At 41.7% G+C, this 17,844-nt stretch overlaps 1 protein-coding gene across 1 annotated transcript in view; it reads right to left on the reverse strand.

The window, feature by feature from the left end:
* Positions 1–1,080: 1,080 nt before the first annotated feature.
* Tada2a (transcriptional adaptor 2A) overlaps positions 1,081–17,844 on the reverse strand; it is a 46,198-nt gene continuing 29,434 nt past the window's right edge. Inside the window, exons 9-16 of the mRNA XM_055620402.1 lie at positions 14,581–14,644; positions 12,266–12,309; positions 10,815–10,925; positions 8,456–8,527; positions 7,464–7,596; positions 6,616–6,659; positions 3,890–3,963; positions 1,081–1,919 (exon numbers count right to left, since the gene is read on the reverse strand). Coding sequence (XP_055476377.1) covers positions 1,734–1,919; positions 3,890–3,963; positions 6,616–6,659; positions 7,464–7,596; positions 8,456–8,527; positions 10,815–10,925; positions 12,266–12,309; positions 14,581–14,644 — 728 coding nt within the window. The 3' untranslated portion in view covers positions 1,081–1,733. The remainder of the gene's footprint in view (positions 1,920–3,889; positions 3,964–6,615; positions 6,660–7,463; positions 7,597–8,455; positions 8,528–10,814; positions 10,926–12,265; positions 12,310–14,580; positions 14,645–17,844) is intronic.

Raw genomic sequence — 17,844 nt, forward strand, 5'->3', positions numbered from 1 at the left:
ATTACCAGACACTTGGATCTACTGTATCCCATGCCTCAGAACAGCAAATACCTTTTCACAGTGGAATGGAATCTTTAAACAGGTTATAACCAACCTGTTTAAAATCAACCAGGGTTGATTTTCTAAGAATGACTACTAAAGAAAGGAAACCATTTCCACAAGTTGTCTTATTTTTTAATTTTTTTTCGTATATTTTGATCATTATTTCTCCTCCTCCAACTCTCCTGAGATCTGCTCACCCATCTTCATATTTTCTTTCAAAACAAAAACAAACAAACAGCCCAATAAGATCAAACATTGTCCTTCTTAAAGAAAGGAAGCTGTTGGGCTACTTACTCTTCGACCCAAGTTCTTTTTAGGCCAGCTGGATCTTCTACGGGCAAGGAAGGTGCTTGCTGCATAAGCCTGACAGCCTTGAGTTTAATTCTCAGAATCCATGGTGGGAGAAGAGAGCTGACACCACAGAGCTGTCCTGACTTCCACTTGCACACATGTGACAGTGGCCTTGGCCCTCTACACCCACAAATTTTAAAGTAGTAATTTCTTATTCTCTGGATAACTATTAGCAAGTTGCATACACACTTCTAATAGCTACAAATCTGAATATGTACTCCCAACAAAGCATATCCCAAATGGATGTTTGAATGTTAAATTGAGTGAAAGAATTAGCTACTGGGATCGATTGGTGCAGATTCTAAGTGACACCTACCTGCAACTTTGCTTATAGCAGGTATGAGACAGCTATGACTGAGTGGCTGAGGACCACGTTTCAGATGTGGCAGAACTACTCATCCTCACAGCCAGTGAGTCTCATATGAAGCAGCTTTACTTGTGTTTGAAAAGCAGCTTTTATTGCAGGCTAGCCTTTCACCACTGAGAAATTAGGGTTCAGGTCTCAACAGAAGCAAAGCTGGGCTAGTTGCATCATCTTCATCCTTATGGGCCTGGCACCCTGGGAAAATCGGGGTAAGAAGGTGATCCCAGGACACACGTGTAAGCAAAGACAGTACAGCTTGGTGAGGCGGGCATCTAACAACCCAAGTGTGCTTTAGTTACCAGAATATCTGACACACCCACAAATTAAATAGCAAAACATTTTAATCCATTAATTCTAAAAATAACAGAGACATTTTATATCCGGTGCCACCTCCTCAAGAGTCGACTGCACATCAGACAGCCAGACTGCAAAGTACAAAGCCAGACATTACAGTTAAAATGAAATTTCAGACAGACCATCACGGAAGGGAGTCCCACCCTCTTCATTTCATAAACTAAGATGTCAGCATTTAAAAAAAAAAATCCTTGCAAGAAAAGGCTTTCCTGTGCTCTAACAGCCTTCTCTTCATTTGAAATCTGCCTGCAAGATGGGAAGGTCAACGAACTTCACTCTCAAGTACAAGGATTTGAGTTGGACTCCTGGGATGAAATGCTGCGGCTTGGTTTTGTTCTATTTCTACCAGAGCCAGGAGGTGAGGTACCGCCATTCTTGATTGAGTTACAGTGGCGAAGGCCCACTGCTGTCTAATAACTTGGTGAGCACTCTCCGTAGCACTATGACCCCAAAAGGAGCGCTTTACAGCAGGGCAGAGAAGAAAAAGGTCTGCACACTTAGCCTCTCAGTGTCTTTACTTCTTTTCACAGTAAGAGTCCACTCAAATACAAGTCTCCAGAATGCACACACTGTCTTCTGACTCGCTGCGTTCTGTAGCTCTGGCTTGCGTTGCCAACCAGACTCAGGCTTTGGTAATGTACCCCTCTCGGATGAGGAAGTCGTAGATTTTCCGGGTTTTGTTTACATCTATCTTGATGAGTGCTCTTGCTTGTGCCAGTCTCAAGCCGCCTTGCTTGTTGCACTCATTCAACAGAGCAGACTTATATTCTAAATAGGCTCCAGGTACTAACCTCACCACCTGACAGAGCTGGAAGACATGACAAATTTAATCAACATTAACACCTGTCATTCTCAGATTTAATCCAGCAGGTATAGCAACCCCAAAATAAAAGGGAGGAGGGCATAGAGATGGTTTAGCAGGTAAAGGCATTTGCTACCAACACTGACAACCCAAGTTCGATCCCTGGGACCCACATGGTAAAAAAAGAAAACCAACTTCTTCAAAGTATCCCTGACCTCCACATCATACCATGGCACACACATGCCTCTCCCTTCCCCCCACACACCCAAAATAAAGTGTATTTAAAAAAAAGTGACATCAACCTCCAACTATTTATGAGAGCAGGTGAGTGGCTGGACCACACTGCACTTCCTCTCTTCTCTAGAGACAGATATTCAGGAAGGAAAAAGGAAGATGTGACGCCAAGAGCGCCTTCAGCAAGTGAAGGTTGGCTCAAGGGTCTAGTTCAGTTAGGGAACAAGCATACCTCCCCGAGGAGCTACCAGGCTTGCCCAGGAGTTGAGTGCTAAATGCCCAGGGTGGATGCCAGAGCCATTCTGACATTAGTCAGGGAAATGACACAGAGCCCAGCAGGGCATTGAGGGTGGTGGCATTGCAGGTATCTGGACTCCTAAGTAAAACATATTGTTGGTATTGGCAAGACAGGGTAGCCTCTGCTTTTGTCATTGCCTACCATGGGGAGGAGGCCACCTTTCCTGTGAATGCAGAAAGTACATTAAGTTCAGTTCACCTGCCATTCATTACCCAGTAAGGCACAGTCTAAGTCACCGTCCTATGGGTAAACAGTAATAAGATGCTTAGAATTCCAGACCATTACACACAAACACTGAGAAAATGGTCTGTGACTTTCTTCAACACATACTTCTTTCTACCCTCAAAAGAAGTGTTTATTATTTCTGAAGGCTAAAATAAGAGTATTATGGGTCCCTACATCGTGACTTCTTACACGAACAGATGCTAGGGACCAACAGATGGGGAGACAGACACTAGGAACAAGAAAGGAGCGAGAGATGAGCAGCTCTTTTGTTATTTTGTTGGTTGGTTGGTTTGGCTTTTTTGAGACAGGGTCTCTGGTAGCCCAGGCTGCCTTTGAACTCACTAGATAGCAGACAGCTATGAAGCACCTGAGCCCCCGGTCTTCCTGCCTCTCCCTCCCAAGTGCTGAGATTACAGGTGAGTACCACCCAAGTAGATTTTTGTTGAGAGCCTCTTTGCTGTGTGGCCTAGGTCGACCATAAAGTCTTCTCCTGTCTTAGGCTCTCAAGTGCTAAAATTACAGATATATGCCGTGTAGATTTAAATGCTAGAAATAGACAAAAGCAATACAGGGAGGATTCAGTGTTTACAATGGTAAAGAAAGTCACAGTACTTAGGTGTGTTCGTGCACTGCATGCACTGAGGCAGAGGCAGGCGGATCTCTGTTGAGTCTAAGGCAGCAGCACTACACAGGGATTTAGTTCCAGGCCAGTCAGTGCTACAGAGTGAAACCCTGTCTCAACATAAAACTGATGTGCAACTACATATGACACCGCATTATTTACCTTATGCTTATAAACATGCTATGGAGACAATTGCAAAAACATTTTAAGTGATGGTTATATTGCTGGAATGAATGCAAAACTTCTCAAAGCAACCATTCTAATAGGAAAGTCCTATTTTCATGTAAAAGCTACTTTAGGATTACAAAAAGCGTCTAGTGGAGTGTCTGCCACATGAAATGTTCAATAAATGACAGCTACTGCTATTATTTAATTGATACTGTTGCATGAACTTCTCCCTGAAAGGGGAAAGGTAGCTGCAAGATGAAAGTAGTTTTCTGGTGCTTGCCAAAGTTAGCAGCTCCTAGACTTCTCAGACAAGAGCTGTGCTCTTTAGACAAGTGCAGTGAAATAGGTTTGACACTGTAATGGATTTTAACAACTCAATGAATCAATCAGCCCGTTTTCTTTTCCTCCAGTTCCCCTCCCTTTTATTACCTCCTTTTCTTTTTCATTGAGTTTTTCTGTACCAGGGAGGCCGGTAAGGTTCAAAGGTGGTGCACTTCGTCTTCCTATGGACAGAGACGCAAAAGAACAAATATTTCACAGAGGTGTAACTGTTCAAGTGTAAAACAGAAAGCTTAACCCACTCCCTTATGCTGGTTTAGGTAGCTCCTTGGTCACTGTAGTGATTTGAATGAGAACAGCCCCCATAGGCTGATATTTAAATGCTTGGTCCCCAATTAGTGGGACTATTTGGGAAGGATTAAGAGGTGTAACCTTAAAAGAGATATCGGGGGAGGGGGAGCTTTGAAGTTTCAAGGCCTCCTGCCATTTCCAGTGTCCTAATTACAGAGCAGGATGATAGCCCTCAGCTGTTCCTGCTGCCATGCCTTTGCTCTGATCGTGGACTCTAATACAGTCATTCCAACATTCATTTGAAAACAGAACTAACAACACTTCATATCAACGAGCACTCGGCACAGTGGAGTCATCACCTATCTGTTCCTCCTGAACAGGAGACGCTGGACTCTGGCACCAGATGTTCATCCAGTTTAGAAAGGTATTATTCTATCTGCCTCGACGGTTGACGAGTGGAAAGAGGAATCCTTTAGAACAGAAATTCTCTTTTGTCACTACCTTCTAGCAGGACAAGGCAACATGGTAATTAGCCAAGTACTACACTTCAGATCAAAGGCAGAGTCAGGCCACCAAAGGTCCTGCTTGTTCATTTGTTTATTTTTCCTTGAAAAGATGTTTAACTGGAAGAGCCATACTGGAACAACAAGCCAAATGCCATATTTGCTTTATGAATATATGAAGTTGTAGAGACCAAGGTCAACTTCATGTCTACGAAAGAAACCCAAACAGGAGGCAGCATCGGACTTGCCAGGCCAGACCAGTATATAAAGATTAATGCACAAGAGTTTTATTCCTTCACTGAATGATGATGATGATGATGATCATTAAGCATGTGTGGCACAGGCCACAGATGTAAGGTCAGAGGACAACTGTGTGGTGTAAATTCCCTCCTCCTAGCCTGCTAGCTTTACCAGAGGAGTTCCAGGGACGGAACCCAGGGTGCCAGCATTGCCATCATAGCAAGCACCTTTACCTTCTGAGCCATCTCACCGGCCCCCGGTTTTATTCTGAATATCTGCTTTGGATGAGTTCCCAGGTGAGGAGGGATGCAATAAGTTAGGTTTTGTGATGACTGTCAGTGGAATGAGGCAGAAGGAAAGAACTTCTTAAACTGTTCTGGAAAACCTGATTCTCAGGGACATCAAAAAGGCTAAGGGCTTTCCCTGAATGCTTAGAAATGGGGAGAAAATCATGTGCTTCCTCACAAGTCTTCCAAGGCTAGACTATAATCTGGGATGCTGGGCTCCCAATCTTTTATTGCCTGAAAAGCAACTCAGGGCATAAAAGGGAGTCAGGAATCTCAACATTTAACACAAGGGGCTAGAAAGGAAGGAGGAAAGGCTAACATGAGCCTAGGAAAAAATAGTGAGTGGTGAGTGCTGATTAAAAACCAAAGCTGTACAGTGATTTTAGTTAGCAATCTTTTGATTTCTGTATTTAGCATGAGGTGGTGGTGGTGAAATAAGAAGCTTATAAAATAAAACCTGGATTCTGCTGCTTGGTGACTCCTTAGAAGCCTCTCAGTTCTCTCAAGTATCAAATAATTATTTGAGGGGCTGAAGACACAACTCAGTGGTTAAGAGCACTTGGTGCTCTTGCAAAGAACCCAGGTTCAGTTTCCAGCACTTAGTTAAGCAAACTTACAAATGTCTGTAACTCCAGTTCTGGAGGACCCAATGCCCTCTTCTGGCCTCTGCAGGCACATATGGTACACACATATAACTCAGGCACATACACATAAGTAAATCTTTAAGTAAAAAGAATTACGTAAGACAAAGGAAAACAAGTATCCACCAAATGCCCATATGTGAGCACTATTAGATCCTTAACATATGGAGACTTTGTTCAGTTGTGTGCCATCACAGCTAATGTTAAGAGAATTTCAAAGGTTTGATGTTACAGAGAATGGTGAACTGGTAACTGGGTCACATTAGACCATTATGCTTCTGACAGAGGAATATTCAGATTAGAAGAAACACTGTCATATGGGGCAGGAGTGAATGGTGATCAGGACCACAGTTTTGGCTCAGGAACATCCCAACTAATATCTCCCCAAATACTTAGTCACAGTCAACAGTCAACAAGATCCACCAGTCTGCACTGGCTTAACCTTGCTTAAAATAGGACAAACTCAAAAGGGGTAAAGCTCAGATGCAGAAATTCCCTAAGTCTCCAACTTACAAGAAATCCTTGAGTTTGTGGCAAGTGAGCTGCTGTTTCATGTTAAATACAAAGCTCTTCAGGTAGCACCTTCCAAGTACAGCGCAACTCTGAGACAGCTACAACTCCAGCCCTGACTGTAAACGCCAGTAAAAAGAAGTGTCGCTCTGAGCCATGATCTGACTGAGGTGTCTGAGAGCATGCTGCTGTCCACAAACTAGCACACCATGCTCCACAAAAGGAGTGTAGCTTTGTCCCCATAACCCAGTGAAATGTAAACATCCCAGTCCACACTTGCTCTGGACTAGGAGAATAGCTCAGTATGTGAGAGGTCCTGGGCTCAATTTTCAGTTCTGAAAAAGAAACAAACAAAACAAAAAACAACCCATAACATCCCTTTCATTAGCCTGAGAAATCATTACCTGAGTTTGAAGCCATCAGAACAGAAGGACTCAGCCCAGAATCACTAAAACAAAGAAATTTAAACTTAGGTCATATCAAAGAAGGCAATTTTTAAAACTCCTCATAGGACTGGGTGTATTTATCAAGGCCACCCAAGAAGAGGTATGGTGAGACTGTGTGACATTTTATAGGATGTCTCGCTGTACAGGAAAGAAAATGTACTCCAAAGAGAAAAACTTCCCTCAACTTTGCTAAGGACTTTTAACAGGGGACATCACTAAAGCCATTCATAGAGAGGGAGAATTTTAACAAAAAGCACACTAGCATCTAAGCGAGGACAAACATAGTGGGAGTGGAGTTGAGACCAGGTTTCACTGTGTCTCCTTTCCTTGGCCTGGAGCTCACAGCAGTACTGCCACCTTCATTTCCACAGCATTGTGACTACAGAGGTGCGTCACCACAACCAGCTTCAAATTCACTATTTTTTTTTTTTTTTAAATAAGAACAAAATAGGAAGCTGGGTAAAATGGTGCATGCCTGTAATCCCAGCACTCAGGGAGGCAGAGGCAGGTGGATCTCTGCGAGTTTGAGGGCAGCCTGGTCTACAAAGCGAGTGCAGGACAGCGAAGACTACACAGAGAAAGCCTGTCTTGAAAGACCAAAAAAAACAGACACAAACAGGAATAGAGAATTGCATAAGGCCAGTTATGTTTCTTAAGCCTGCCAGTTCTACGTTGTTTCTATATGGATTGATAAAAAAACCTTACTACTCTTCCATCCAGAGAACCCACAACAGTGTCCAAAAATGTACAAGAAGGCCAAAGCATGTTGGAAGGAGTGCTTCCTTCAGCCCTGACTAACTGCGTACATGTCAGCCTGCCGGCGAAGCCACTGCTGACATGCACTGCTGTCCTGGATATACTGGAGAACTTCTGAAAGCATGGTGCGTTTAAGGCGCTCTTCTTCACGCGTCTTTTTCAGGTGATCATAGGTCCTGGCGCCTGGAGGGGTAGAAAACACATGACTGCAAGGACAACACAACAGAGCCAAAGGGCCTGTTAACTAAGCTCAGCCAACATTGGCTACTTCAACTGCTCTTATAACTTTTCCCAGGAGCCAAGTATATGTCTACACCTGAAATCTCCCTTTTTTTTTTTTCCTTGTCTTTCTTTTCCTTTTTTAAAGATTTATTTTATTTATTATATACACAGTGTTCTACCTGCATGCCAGAAGAGGGCACCAGCTCTCACTATAGACAGTTATGAGCCCCCATGTGGTTGCTGGGAATTAAACTAAGGACCTATGGAAGAGCAGCCAGTGTTCTTAACCTCTGAGCCATCTCTCTGGCCCTTAAACTTTGATTTCTTTATTAACTTGAAGTGACAATTCCCCATAAGTTTGTCATGATATCCAATGACTTGAAGGTGAAATGTATCCCATAGATACTGGTACATGTACTTGTAGACCTGGTAGGTATTAAGTAAATGATAGAAGCCTGGCAAATGAAAATTTAGGCTGTGCCTGAATAAGTTTTAAAAGGCTGAGGTTAAAACCCAAAACATAAGAATCACACAACCTACTCTTCACTCCCTTCTGCTTGTTTGCCTGTGTGAGAGAAAGGGAGAGCGCCACAGCAGACTCCCAATTCTAAAGCAGTGTTTCTTTTCGCGGTGTGCCATAACTCTACTTTTATCCTGGTAATCTAATGATATTTACAGGAACTGAAGAGATGAAACTTTACTAGAAATTCTAAAAACTCTTCTGAAAAGGTTTTTTGTTTGTTTTTAAGTGTTCTAGATTTCCTCTTGTATTTGCAAGTCACAGGCACTTTGATATTGTAGGTAGTAGAAGCATACTTACTACAAAAATTGGTAATGCCTGCTGTCCTATATTCTTGGAGCCTCCTGATTTCCCTTCGAAGTTCAAATTCCACTGTTTTCCAGCAAAGGAGCAAAGGAGAAAAATTGAAAAAGCAAATCAATGTCAGGAAGTGGCTGGGTGTGTTTCAGTGATTCTGCCATAAGTAGAGGCAGGTGACTTCACCTTAGGATTCTGTTTTTTCCTTTCCTTTTCTTTTTTTTGAGACGGGTATCTCTGTGGAGCTCTGGCTGTCCTGGAACTCACTATGTAGACTAGGCTGGCCTTGAACTAACAGAGATCCCCCTGTCTCTTCCTCCCAAGTGAGTTCCAGAACAACCAGAGCTACATAGTATGACTCTCACTCAAAAACAAACAACAAAGAAATGCCTCCCAAGAGTTGAGAAGAACCTACTCCAATTGTCTTCCAAATGCAACACCTAGGACTTTAGGAGACACCTAAAATGTGAGCAAACTGGCTCTCTTCATTTATGAATAAAAGTAATGACATAATATTTTAGCTGGGTGGTGGTGGCACACACCTTTAATTCCAGCACCTGGAAGGCAGAGGTAGATGGATCCCTGAGTTCTAGGACAGTTCTACAGGGTGACTTCCAGGACAGCCAAGACTATACAGAGAAACTCTGTCTCAAAAACAAACAAACAAAATCCTGTTTTTTAAAATGTAAATGCTGCAGTTCCACCTACTGTGTTAGCCTTTCTACTCACACAGCCATGTTTTTTTTTGATGCAGGTTGCCTCTAGATGAGGCCCTGCTTCACAGGAAGGCTTTGCTCAAGCCCTGGTTTCTTTTTAGCTTTTTCCTACAGGGAACAAAAAGCACTGCATTTTCCATAAACCAAAAACTGCTGCTGAGAACACAACTCAGAGCACACTGCTAGATTATTCTGTAACAGATCATTCCAACCTGGGTGCTTTTCAAACACGAGATGAAGGAAAAGCCACCCATAGGGTGTAGTTCTCTGTAGTGACACATACCCCAGGAATGATATAAACTAGGACAGGAAGTAAAGAATAAGTCACTCAATACCAACCACACAAAGAATGACAACTAAGCAAGGTGTTTCCTGAGAACAATTAATCTGGCTCAGATAAATGCCTGTGATTCTTCCCAAGAAATATTTGCACAATGAGCAGTGGTAAAGAATTTTTCTAGAAAATCAAAGTAACTCAAAATAAGACTTCCTAGAACTAAACTGAAGAGCCAAGTAAATATACAGCTCTCATGAGGAGAATATAGAAATAAGCCCTCAGTCCAGGCAGCCTCAAAGTCCTAGGCCTTCCTGCTTAACAACTTCAATATTTTTTATAGTGGAAGAGCCAATTATAACTAAGATGAATGCTCTCAGGACCATCAGAGAAAGGCCAGAGGAATATGAAAGTACTATTTCCACGAGTCAACAATCCTGTTCCCATAACTTAAACTAGTTTTAATACTAAAATATTTATAGGCAAAATAATACAATGTTTAGAATTGGCTTCAAAATAACGAGCTTATGGGCAAGAGGAAAGGGCACAGCCACTCAGATGGGGCAGGATGGCTAATGTGATGAAAACCACCAACATAGGCCATCCAGCTCCCTGGCATATCCTGTAAAAACTGCTACCCATTGTGGCACACACCCAGAATGCAGTTCTAGCAAGGCAAAGGCAGGAGGATAGCAAGTCAGACCCCAGCTGGGATTACTCAACAAGTTTTAGGCTACACACATAGCAAGACTCTATTTTAAAAGACAAAAAGAAACAAAATAAAATAAAAAAAATCCCCCAAACAAAAGCCATCTACTAACTTGTAAGTTACTAAGTTTTTTCTCTCTTTGATATGTAGGAGTGTATGGCGCGTGTAAGTGTGTGTCTGTGTCTGTAGCAGTGTGTGTGTGTGTGTGTGTGTGTGTGTGTGTGTGTGCGCGCGCGCGCCTGTGTGAGTATGTATGTGTGTGTGTATATGTGTCTCTGTGTGTAGGGGTGTGTGTGTGAGTATGAGTGAAATGTGTGTGTGTATGTGTGGTGTACATAAGCACACAGAGGCCAGAGGGCAACATTGGTGTCCTGTAATATAATTTTCCATCTTATTCTTGTGAGATAGTCTCTCATGGAGCCTAGAGCTAGGGGTTTGCTGGCCAACACCTAGCTAACAAGCACTAAGATGGCCAAACCCAGCTTTTCATGTAAGTGTTGATATCTACACTTAGGTCCCCATGCTTATACAGCAAGCACTCTTACCCACTGTGCTATTCCCCTGCCCTCACTAAGCTTTTAAATCTCCCTTCTCCCTCCCCCCTCCCACACCCACCCATCCACTTCCACCCTCCCCAACACACGAATTCCAAAAAACACCCACATGCATGGCTTTCAATGAACTTGTCATGTTCCACTGGTCCCACAATCCTTGCAAATCGCCTCATTGTTTCATAAAGGTCTTGAACTTCCTTGGGATACCGCCGTTCCATTACTAGAAGAAATGAAACACAACATGTCACAGAAAATGTAAGGACCTCTAAGTTTGTGGCGTTATTTTTTAAAACAAGAAGTGAAATTCAGGAATATTTTCCTAACCTCACATGACTAAGTTGCCCATGACAGCATGCAAACAGGAGAGCTGAGAATGCAAATGTAATCATAATTAAAGCATCAAGCACCTCACAAAGAGATGCTGTTATCATGGAAACCATCTCTACTACTAAGTACTATTGATGTCCCTGCTCACAGCTTTTAATCTGCCTGGGACCACGCATAGGACCAGACACTGCAGTCACAAAAGGGAATTAAAGGCAGAACCTGTGTTATTAGACACAATGCCGGCCAAAATTTCTAGCATGGATTACTGCAGGAAAACAAGGAAAGCAAAGACATAAGAAACTATCCAGCTGGGCGCAGAGGCAGAAGCCTGTAATCCTAGTACTTGAGGCAGAAGGACAATCACAATTCTGAGGCTGGCCCTTGTCTAGAATAGAAACTTCTAAGCCAGCCAGAGCAAACAGCAAAAACTTGTCTCAAAAAAAAAAAAAAAAAAAAAACCAAAAAACCAACCAACCAAGAATATCTAGAAAAGCACAATTAACCAGGAAAAACTATGTGCATATCTCATCTGCAATATCCCTGTATGACAAGTTGATTTATGTTGTACTGAGGCAGACACTCTTCTAATTGTGAGACATCAACCTCTCTACTGGTTTTCCTTTCTTTCTTTTTTTTTAAATTTGTTTTTATTTTATGTACATTGGTGTTTTGACTGCATGTATGTCTGTGGAGGGAGTCAGATCTCCTGGAACAGGAGTTACAGATAGTTGTGAGCTGCCATGTGGGTGCTGGGAATTGAACCTGGGTCCTCTGTAAGAGCAGCAGTGCTCTTAATTGCTGAGACATCTCTCCAGTCCTACAAAAGTGTTTTTATAACCTGAAGAACAAGGTTATGTTTAACACATAGTTTCAAAACATGACTGTCTAGAAAATGATCCATTAATATTCACGTTGTAATTATTGTACCAATTCTTAGGCAATGTTGTTGACTATAAATGAATGGCTCTTTACTGTCACTAGGGATCAGAGCTGCCTCAAACACTTTTGGTTTTGTTTTGCTTTTGGTTTCTGTGCAAGGGATCAATGTCTCCTCAAACATGCTAGATACCCATCTACCAGTGAGCTACATTCCAAGTCCTGCATCAGAATTTTTAAATCTTCCTAAGTGATGCTAGCTAGCATGCAATGTGGATTATGAATACTCCTACACTGATCTGAAACTACTCAATAATTTTAGAAGAACTTAGAATAAAAAAGTCAGCACATACTCACATCGGAACTTTCTAAGGTTGACTAATCCATGATCTCTTATAATCCTAGAATGAAAAACCACAAATCTATCATTAAAAGTAAATTTCAGTTGGGCATGGTAAGGCACATGTGAAATCCCAGCACTTGGGAGGCAGATCTCTGTGTGTTCCAGGCCAGCCTAGTCTACAAAACCACTTCCAGGACAGCCAGGACCACACAAAGAAACCCTGCCTTGATATAAATAAATAAATAGCTAGCTAGCTAGCTAGCTAGCTAGATAGATAGATAGATAAATAAGTAAATAGATAGATAGATAGATAAATAAATGAATGAATGAATAAATAAATAAATAAGTATTTTACAAGAAGGTGTCACATTTGTGTCTTCTATATATATAGTTCTTATTATACATCAGAAACAATATGAGGTGAAATATCAGGGTCCAGATCAGTCTCTATACACTTCTGAATTAGCCTGTAAACCAGCAATTTTCAACCTGTGTGTCACAACTGTTTTTTTTTTTTTAAGATTTATTTATTTATTTATTTAGTCATTTATTATATATACAATGTTCTGTCTGCATGTACACCTGCAGGCCAGAAGAGAGCACCAGATCTCATTATAGATGGCTGTGAGCCTCCATGTGGTTGCTGGGAATTGAACTCAGGACCTCTGGAAGAACAGCCAGTGCTCATAACCTCTGAACCATCTCTCCAGCCCCGTGTCACAACTCTTTTGGGCATCACAGAATAGATATCCTAATTATCAATATCTGCAATATGAATCATAACAGTAGCAAAATTACATTTTAACAATGAAAGAATCTTATGGTTGGGGGTCACCACAACATGAGGAATGTATTAAAGGGCCACAGTGTTAGGAAACAGGAGAATCATTGCTCTAAATGGACTGCTACCCATGAAAGGAGATGATCACACATTAAGCATTTACAACCATGCATTAACATACTTTGAAGCCACTTGAAATAAATATAGACTGATCATGTTTTAATGGAAGAGCATCGTGAAATATAAGATTTAACAGCAACTCTCAACAACCAAGTTCTACAACACTCTCTAACTGTGAGCGCTCTGCAAAGTAAATTCAAGCAAACTACACTGGTTACATATCCAGAACCTCTGGTTTACGGCAGAGACGTGGGTGACTAGCAACGAGGCTTCTCAGGGCAGCAGCTCTGAGCTTCTGCGGCACTCCATGGAAGCTGTCTAGACGTGCAGGAACTCACGACAGACCACTTCTTCGACCTCTGAGTGCCTCCCAATGCGATCCGCTTTTTACTGCTGATACAACTGAGTCTAGAAATTAGTACTGCTACAATAACAAACATGTCTGCGCACATGGTACATGACTGTACATTCATACACTTGGCCTACCTTTTTCTGAATTGTGAGCCACTGTAATACAAGAAAGGTCTAGACTTTTTTTTTTTCCTTTTTTTGGTATTTTGAGACAGGGTTTCTTTGTAGAAGAAGAGCCCTGACTGTCCCGGATTTGCTTTGTAGACCAGGCTGGCCTTAAACTCACAGAGATCTGCGCCTGCTTCAGCTTCTCCAAGTGCTGGGTTTACAGGCATGCGCCAATGCCCCCGGCTTAGATTTCATAATTTTTAAGTCTTGATATATATATATATATATATATATATGTGTGTGTGTGTGTGTGTGTGTGTGTGTGTCTGTCTGTCTTCTATTTATCTATTTACCTACTATGAAAATTAAAGCAAAAACATTTTGGGAGTTTCTGAAGATTGATCCTGGGGCCTCACATTGCTGCTGATCTAGACCTCCTGGCTTGGAGTGTTTTATTTCTGGTTTGCTGGAAAGTGGCATCTAAAACTTGCCAGAATTTCTTTAAAAGCATTCTGGATGAAAGACTGGTTATATCCAGGCACTACTGGCACACACCTATAATCCCAGCACTCAGGAGGCAGAGGCAGGTGGATCTCTGTGAGTTCGAGGCCAGCCAGGTCTACAAAGTGAGTCAAGGACAGCAAGGGCTACACAGAGAAACCCTGTCTCAAAAAAAACTAACCAACCAACCAACCAAACAAACCCATTTAAAATTGGTCTTTAAAAAAAAAAAAAAAAAAAAAAAGCTTAAATAGTTTCCTCACATTATTCATCATACCCACAGAGCATCAGAGGAGTAAAACAAGACTGGAGTTGCTGACTGGAATTGTTTGACAGGCAGACATTGAGGCTCAAGGAGGTTAAGTGTCTTCTACAAGGTTATATGGTAAGCCATAAGCAAAGCCTATGGACAACATGCAATCAACAGTCCAAAGGTGAGAGAAGACAGGATGGCTTTTCCATACTTACTTTTTTCGTCTTTGTCTCTCTTTTAATCTGGAATGGTAGATATCTACCACAGCCATCTTCAGAGCTATAAATACAAAAATACACATATAAGTAATAAACATAAAAATAAAGGTCAAGACAAAAAAATCTCCTCCATCAAAAAATTACTTTTAAAGGAAGGTGTTGACCCAGAGTTTTGATATATATATTGGCTGGCTTTGAACTTGACACCCACTGTCCTGCCTCTGCCTCCTGAGAGCTGTACCACCATGCCTGGTTTACCCAAACTTTAACTATTCTATGAAAAACATTCCCTCTTCATCATAAATAGTAACAATTGTTATCATTATTTTAGTAGCACTGGCAAACAAACCCAGACCGGGCAAGTGCTGTACCACATATAACCTCCAGTTATATATATTAACATATATATATATATTAAAAAAATGAGTACTGGTGTAACTACCCAGGGTTAAGCCCAAGAGACAATGACAGGACGGCCCTGATGGACAGCGTTGGAATGCTGAGTGTAGTATGTTCAGGTGGGTAACAGCAACTGTCTACAGTGCTGAGTTCTGCATTCTAAATGAACAGATGCCTTAAGCAGTTTAACCACTGTAAAAGCTATGCCTTGCTTCCTCATGCCCCAATTCTTCTAGCTTTTGTCTCACGGTAAACAAGACGAAGAGCTGGAATCAGTGCAACAGTCCTGCTCTCTCTTCCCCACCCTGTTCTGTCCATCTTCAAAGTTCCTAAGGTTTCTGTTCCTGTCTCTCTTTTCACTCCTCACCTCAATTGTACAAGCTCTTGGCCTTCCGGGGTTCCTTGTTCCACCAGACTATAAGATCTAAAACTCTCACAACTCTTTTAAGCTGGATGTCCCTACTCACAAGGCTTCCGTGGTAGATTTACATATTTCTGCTTCTTTCCCATCTTCTAAAACTCTCACCTTGGTTAACAGCATTACAGTAAAGCCAGTTTCTGCCCAAGACAGAACTAACCTGGACCCTTTTTCCCCCTCTTCCTATATAGCCAGCCAGAATCTAATCTAAATATCTAGTGTTTCCCAGGCGCTTCTCGTTCTGTCTAACCGCACCCCTCAATGCAGGCATTTTGCCTCTTGTCATCTCAATGCCTCCCTGTAGAAGAACATTTCATACTTACTGACTGTGGCCCCTGCCTTCCCCTGCTCCCTCCTCCAAATGGGACTCCGACTATTATTTTACAACTCAATTTGATAGTGCAGGTCCTCTGCTTCTAACCCTTCCCCTCACCCCACCACTTACAGGAGCTCAAGCTCTCCATGATACAAACGGCCTTCCACTATCTTGTTTCCTATGATCCCCTTGTAGCCTGTCTACACCATGCTAAGAAAACAACCAGCCCCTGAACACTGTCTACACACTGCTAAGAAAAGATCAGGAATCTAAATGCAGGTGATCTGGGTCCACAGCTGTTAGAAAACAGTGAAGCTGGCATGGTAGCACAAGCCTTTAATTTCCCAAACTTGGGAGGCAGAGGCAAGCAGATCTCTGAGTTTGAGGCCAACCTGGTCTATAGACTGAGTTCCAGGACAGCCAGGGATACACAGAGAAACCCTGTCTCGGGGAAAAAAAAAAAGAACCTTCCATGTGTTGGCTATCTGTTAGTGGCTTTATTTTCTCTGTTAGTCCTATCCTAAACTTGGTTTATTAATAATATATTAATAAAAAAAAAGTTAAAAAAAAACCCACAGGCAGTTTATAATTAGAAGACCTCCAGGGTTAAAAAATGAAGGCTAATTATTAACAATTATAGAAGAAACCATGAGCAACACATAACTTAGCATTACGCTGCTTAATAACCACTCTTCTCATTGAGTCTGAAAGCATCTTAATTTAGTGACTTCAGTACACTCTGGAACTATCTTAGGAACTTGTTATGTCCTTAAGCTTTGCGTAAACGTTGTGTGGTGTTTGGGATTTTTCATCACTGAACACATTCACGGAAGGAAGAAGCCCCAGCACCACCGAGCAACCTACCATGTGCCTTGAAAAACCAAAGTGCACAATCCAAGTGTCAGGTAATTACAATCTTCAAAAATACACCAGTCTTTCTAGCAATGAATTTGACTATGTATAGGAATACACATTTATCTTTCAACAAATAAGCTTTATTCTAAATTGCAGCCCAGAGCCCCTGGAATGCTGGTAATTCAAAAGCAATGCAATCTCATCCTCACCCTTGGAACAGAGGTCCACATTCAAGGTTAGCCCAGGATGGCAATGAGTCACGTTCTATTAGTTTTAAACACTGTTTTCAAACAAAATCTTACTTAGCAGAGTAAGTCAGATCTCATCCAGCAGAGCCTCCTACTCTAGGCCCAGCTACCTTTCCCAGCAGCAGTCCCTGAGGGTCCTTCCACAGAACAGCTTGAAACCCCCATTTCTACTTAAACCAGACTATATGGTAGAAGGAGAAAAAATATATATAACCACTGAAGTGAGAGAACAGCATATAATGGTTCATAAGAATCAGCAATTTCTTTCCCTATATGAAGGCAAGGCAAACAAAAGTCTCCAGCTCTGTACAATCCTGGTAGGCTGGAGGCAAGATAATAAATTTTAGCTAGGCACAGTGGTACACACATACAATCCTAACACTTGGAAAATAGTGACAGGCGTATCAGCATTCCAGGCCAGCCTGTGCTATGTGAAAGCTTGACAGGAAAAAAAAAAAAAAAAAAAAAAAAATCAGAAGATGGATTTCCAAACCCTCTAGGTAACAAAATTGCCACCCCCTTTTGTTTTCTCTTTCTTTTTTCTTTTCTTTCTCTCTTTTTTTTTTTAAGACAATCTTACTAAGTAACCCTGATTGGCCTAGAAGGTTGCCCTCGAACTCACAGAGATATACTTGTTTCTCCTTCCCCAGTGCTAGGAATAAGGGCATGTGCCATCACACTCAGCATTACAAACTTTTAAGAATGAAATCGTTCTTGATTTGGGGCTGCTCTATGTAACAGTCCTGATACCACAGGACAATCCACACCCTGCCTTTGTTTAACAGATGGTTGGTAGGCAGGCTGTGGAAAGGAAAGAAGTTTGAAAAAGGAAGAGAGGAAGTGTCTCTGACATATAGCATGACCACATACAAAGTCTATAATGAAGTTTCTTATGAGAATGGAAGGACTGAGAAGTAATAATTCCAAACAGAAGGGAGCAAAAGTTATAATAGAAATACTCAAGAGAACTCACACTTAGGTTAAGTCCTTCACGTCATTTATCTATCCATTCAGTTAAATTCTAT

The sequence above is a fragment of the Psammomys obesus genome, unplaced genomic scaffold, assembly GCF_907164565.1.
Source record: "Psammomys obesus unplaced genomic scaffold, mPsaObe1.curated_primary_1811, whole genome shotgun sequence".
NCBI classification, from domain to species: domain Eukaryota; kingdom Metazoa; phylum Chordata; class Mammalia; order Rodentia; family Muridae; genus Psammomys; species Psammomys obesus.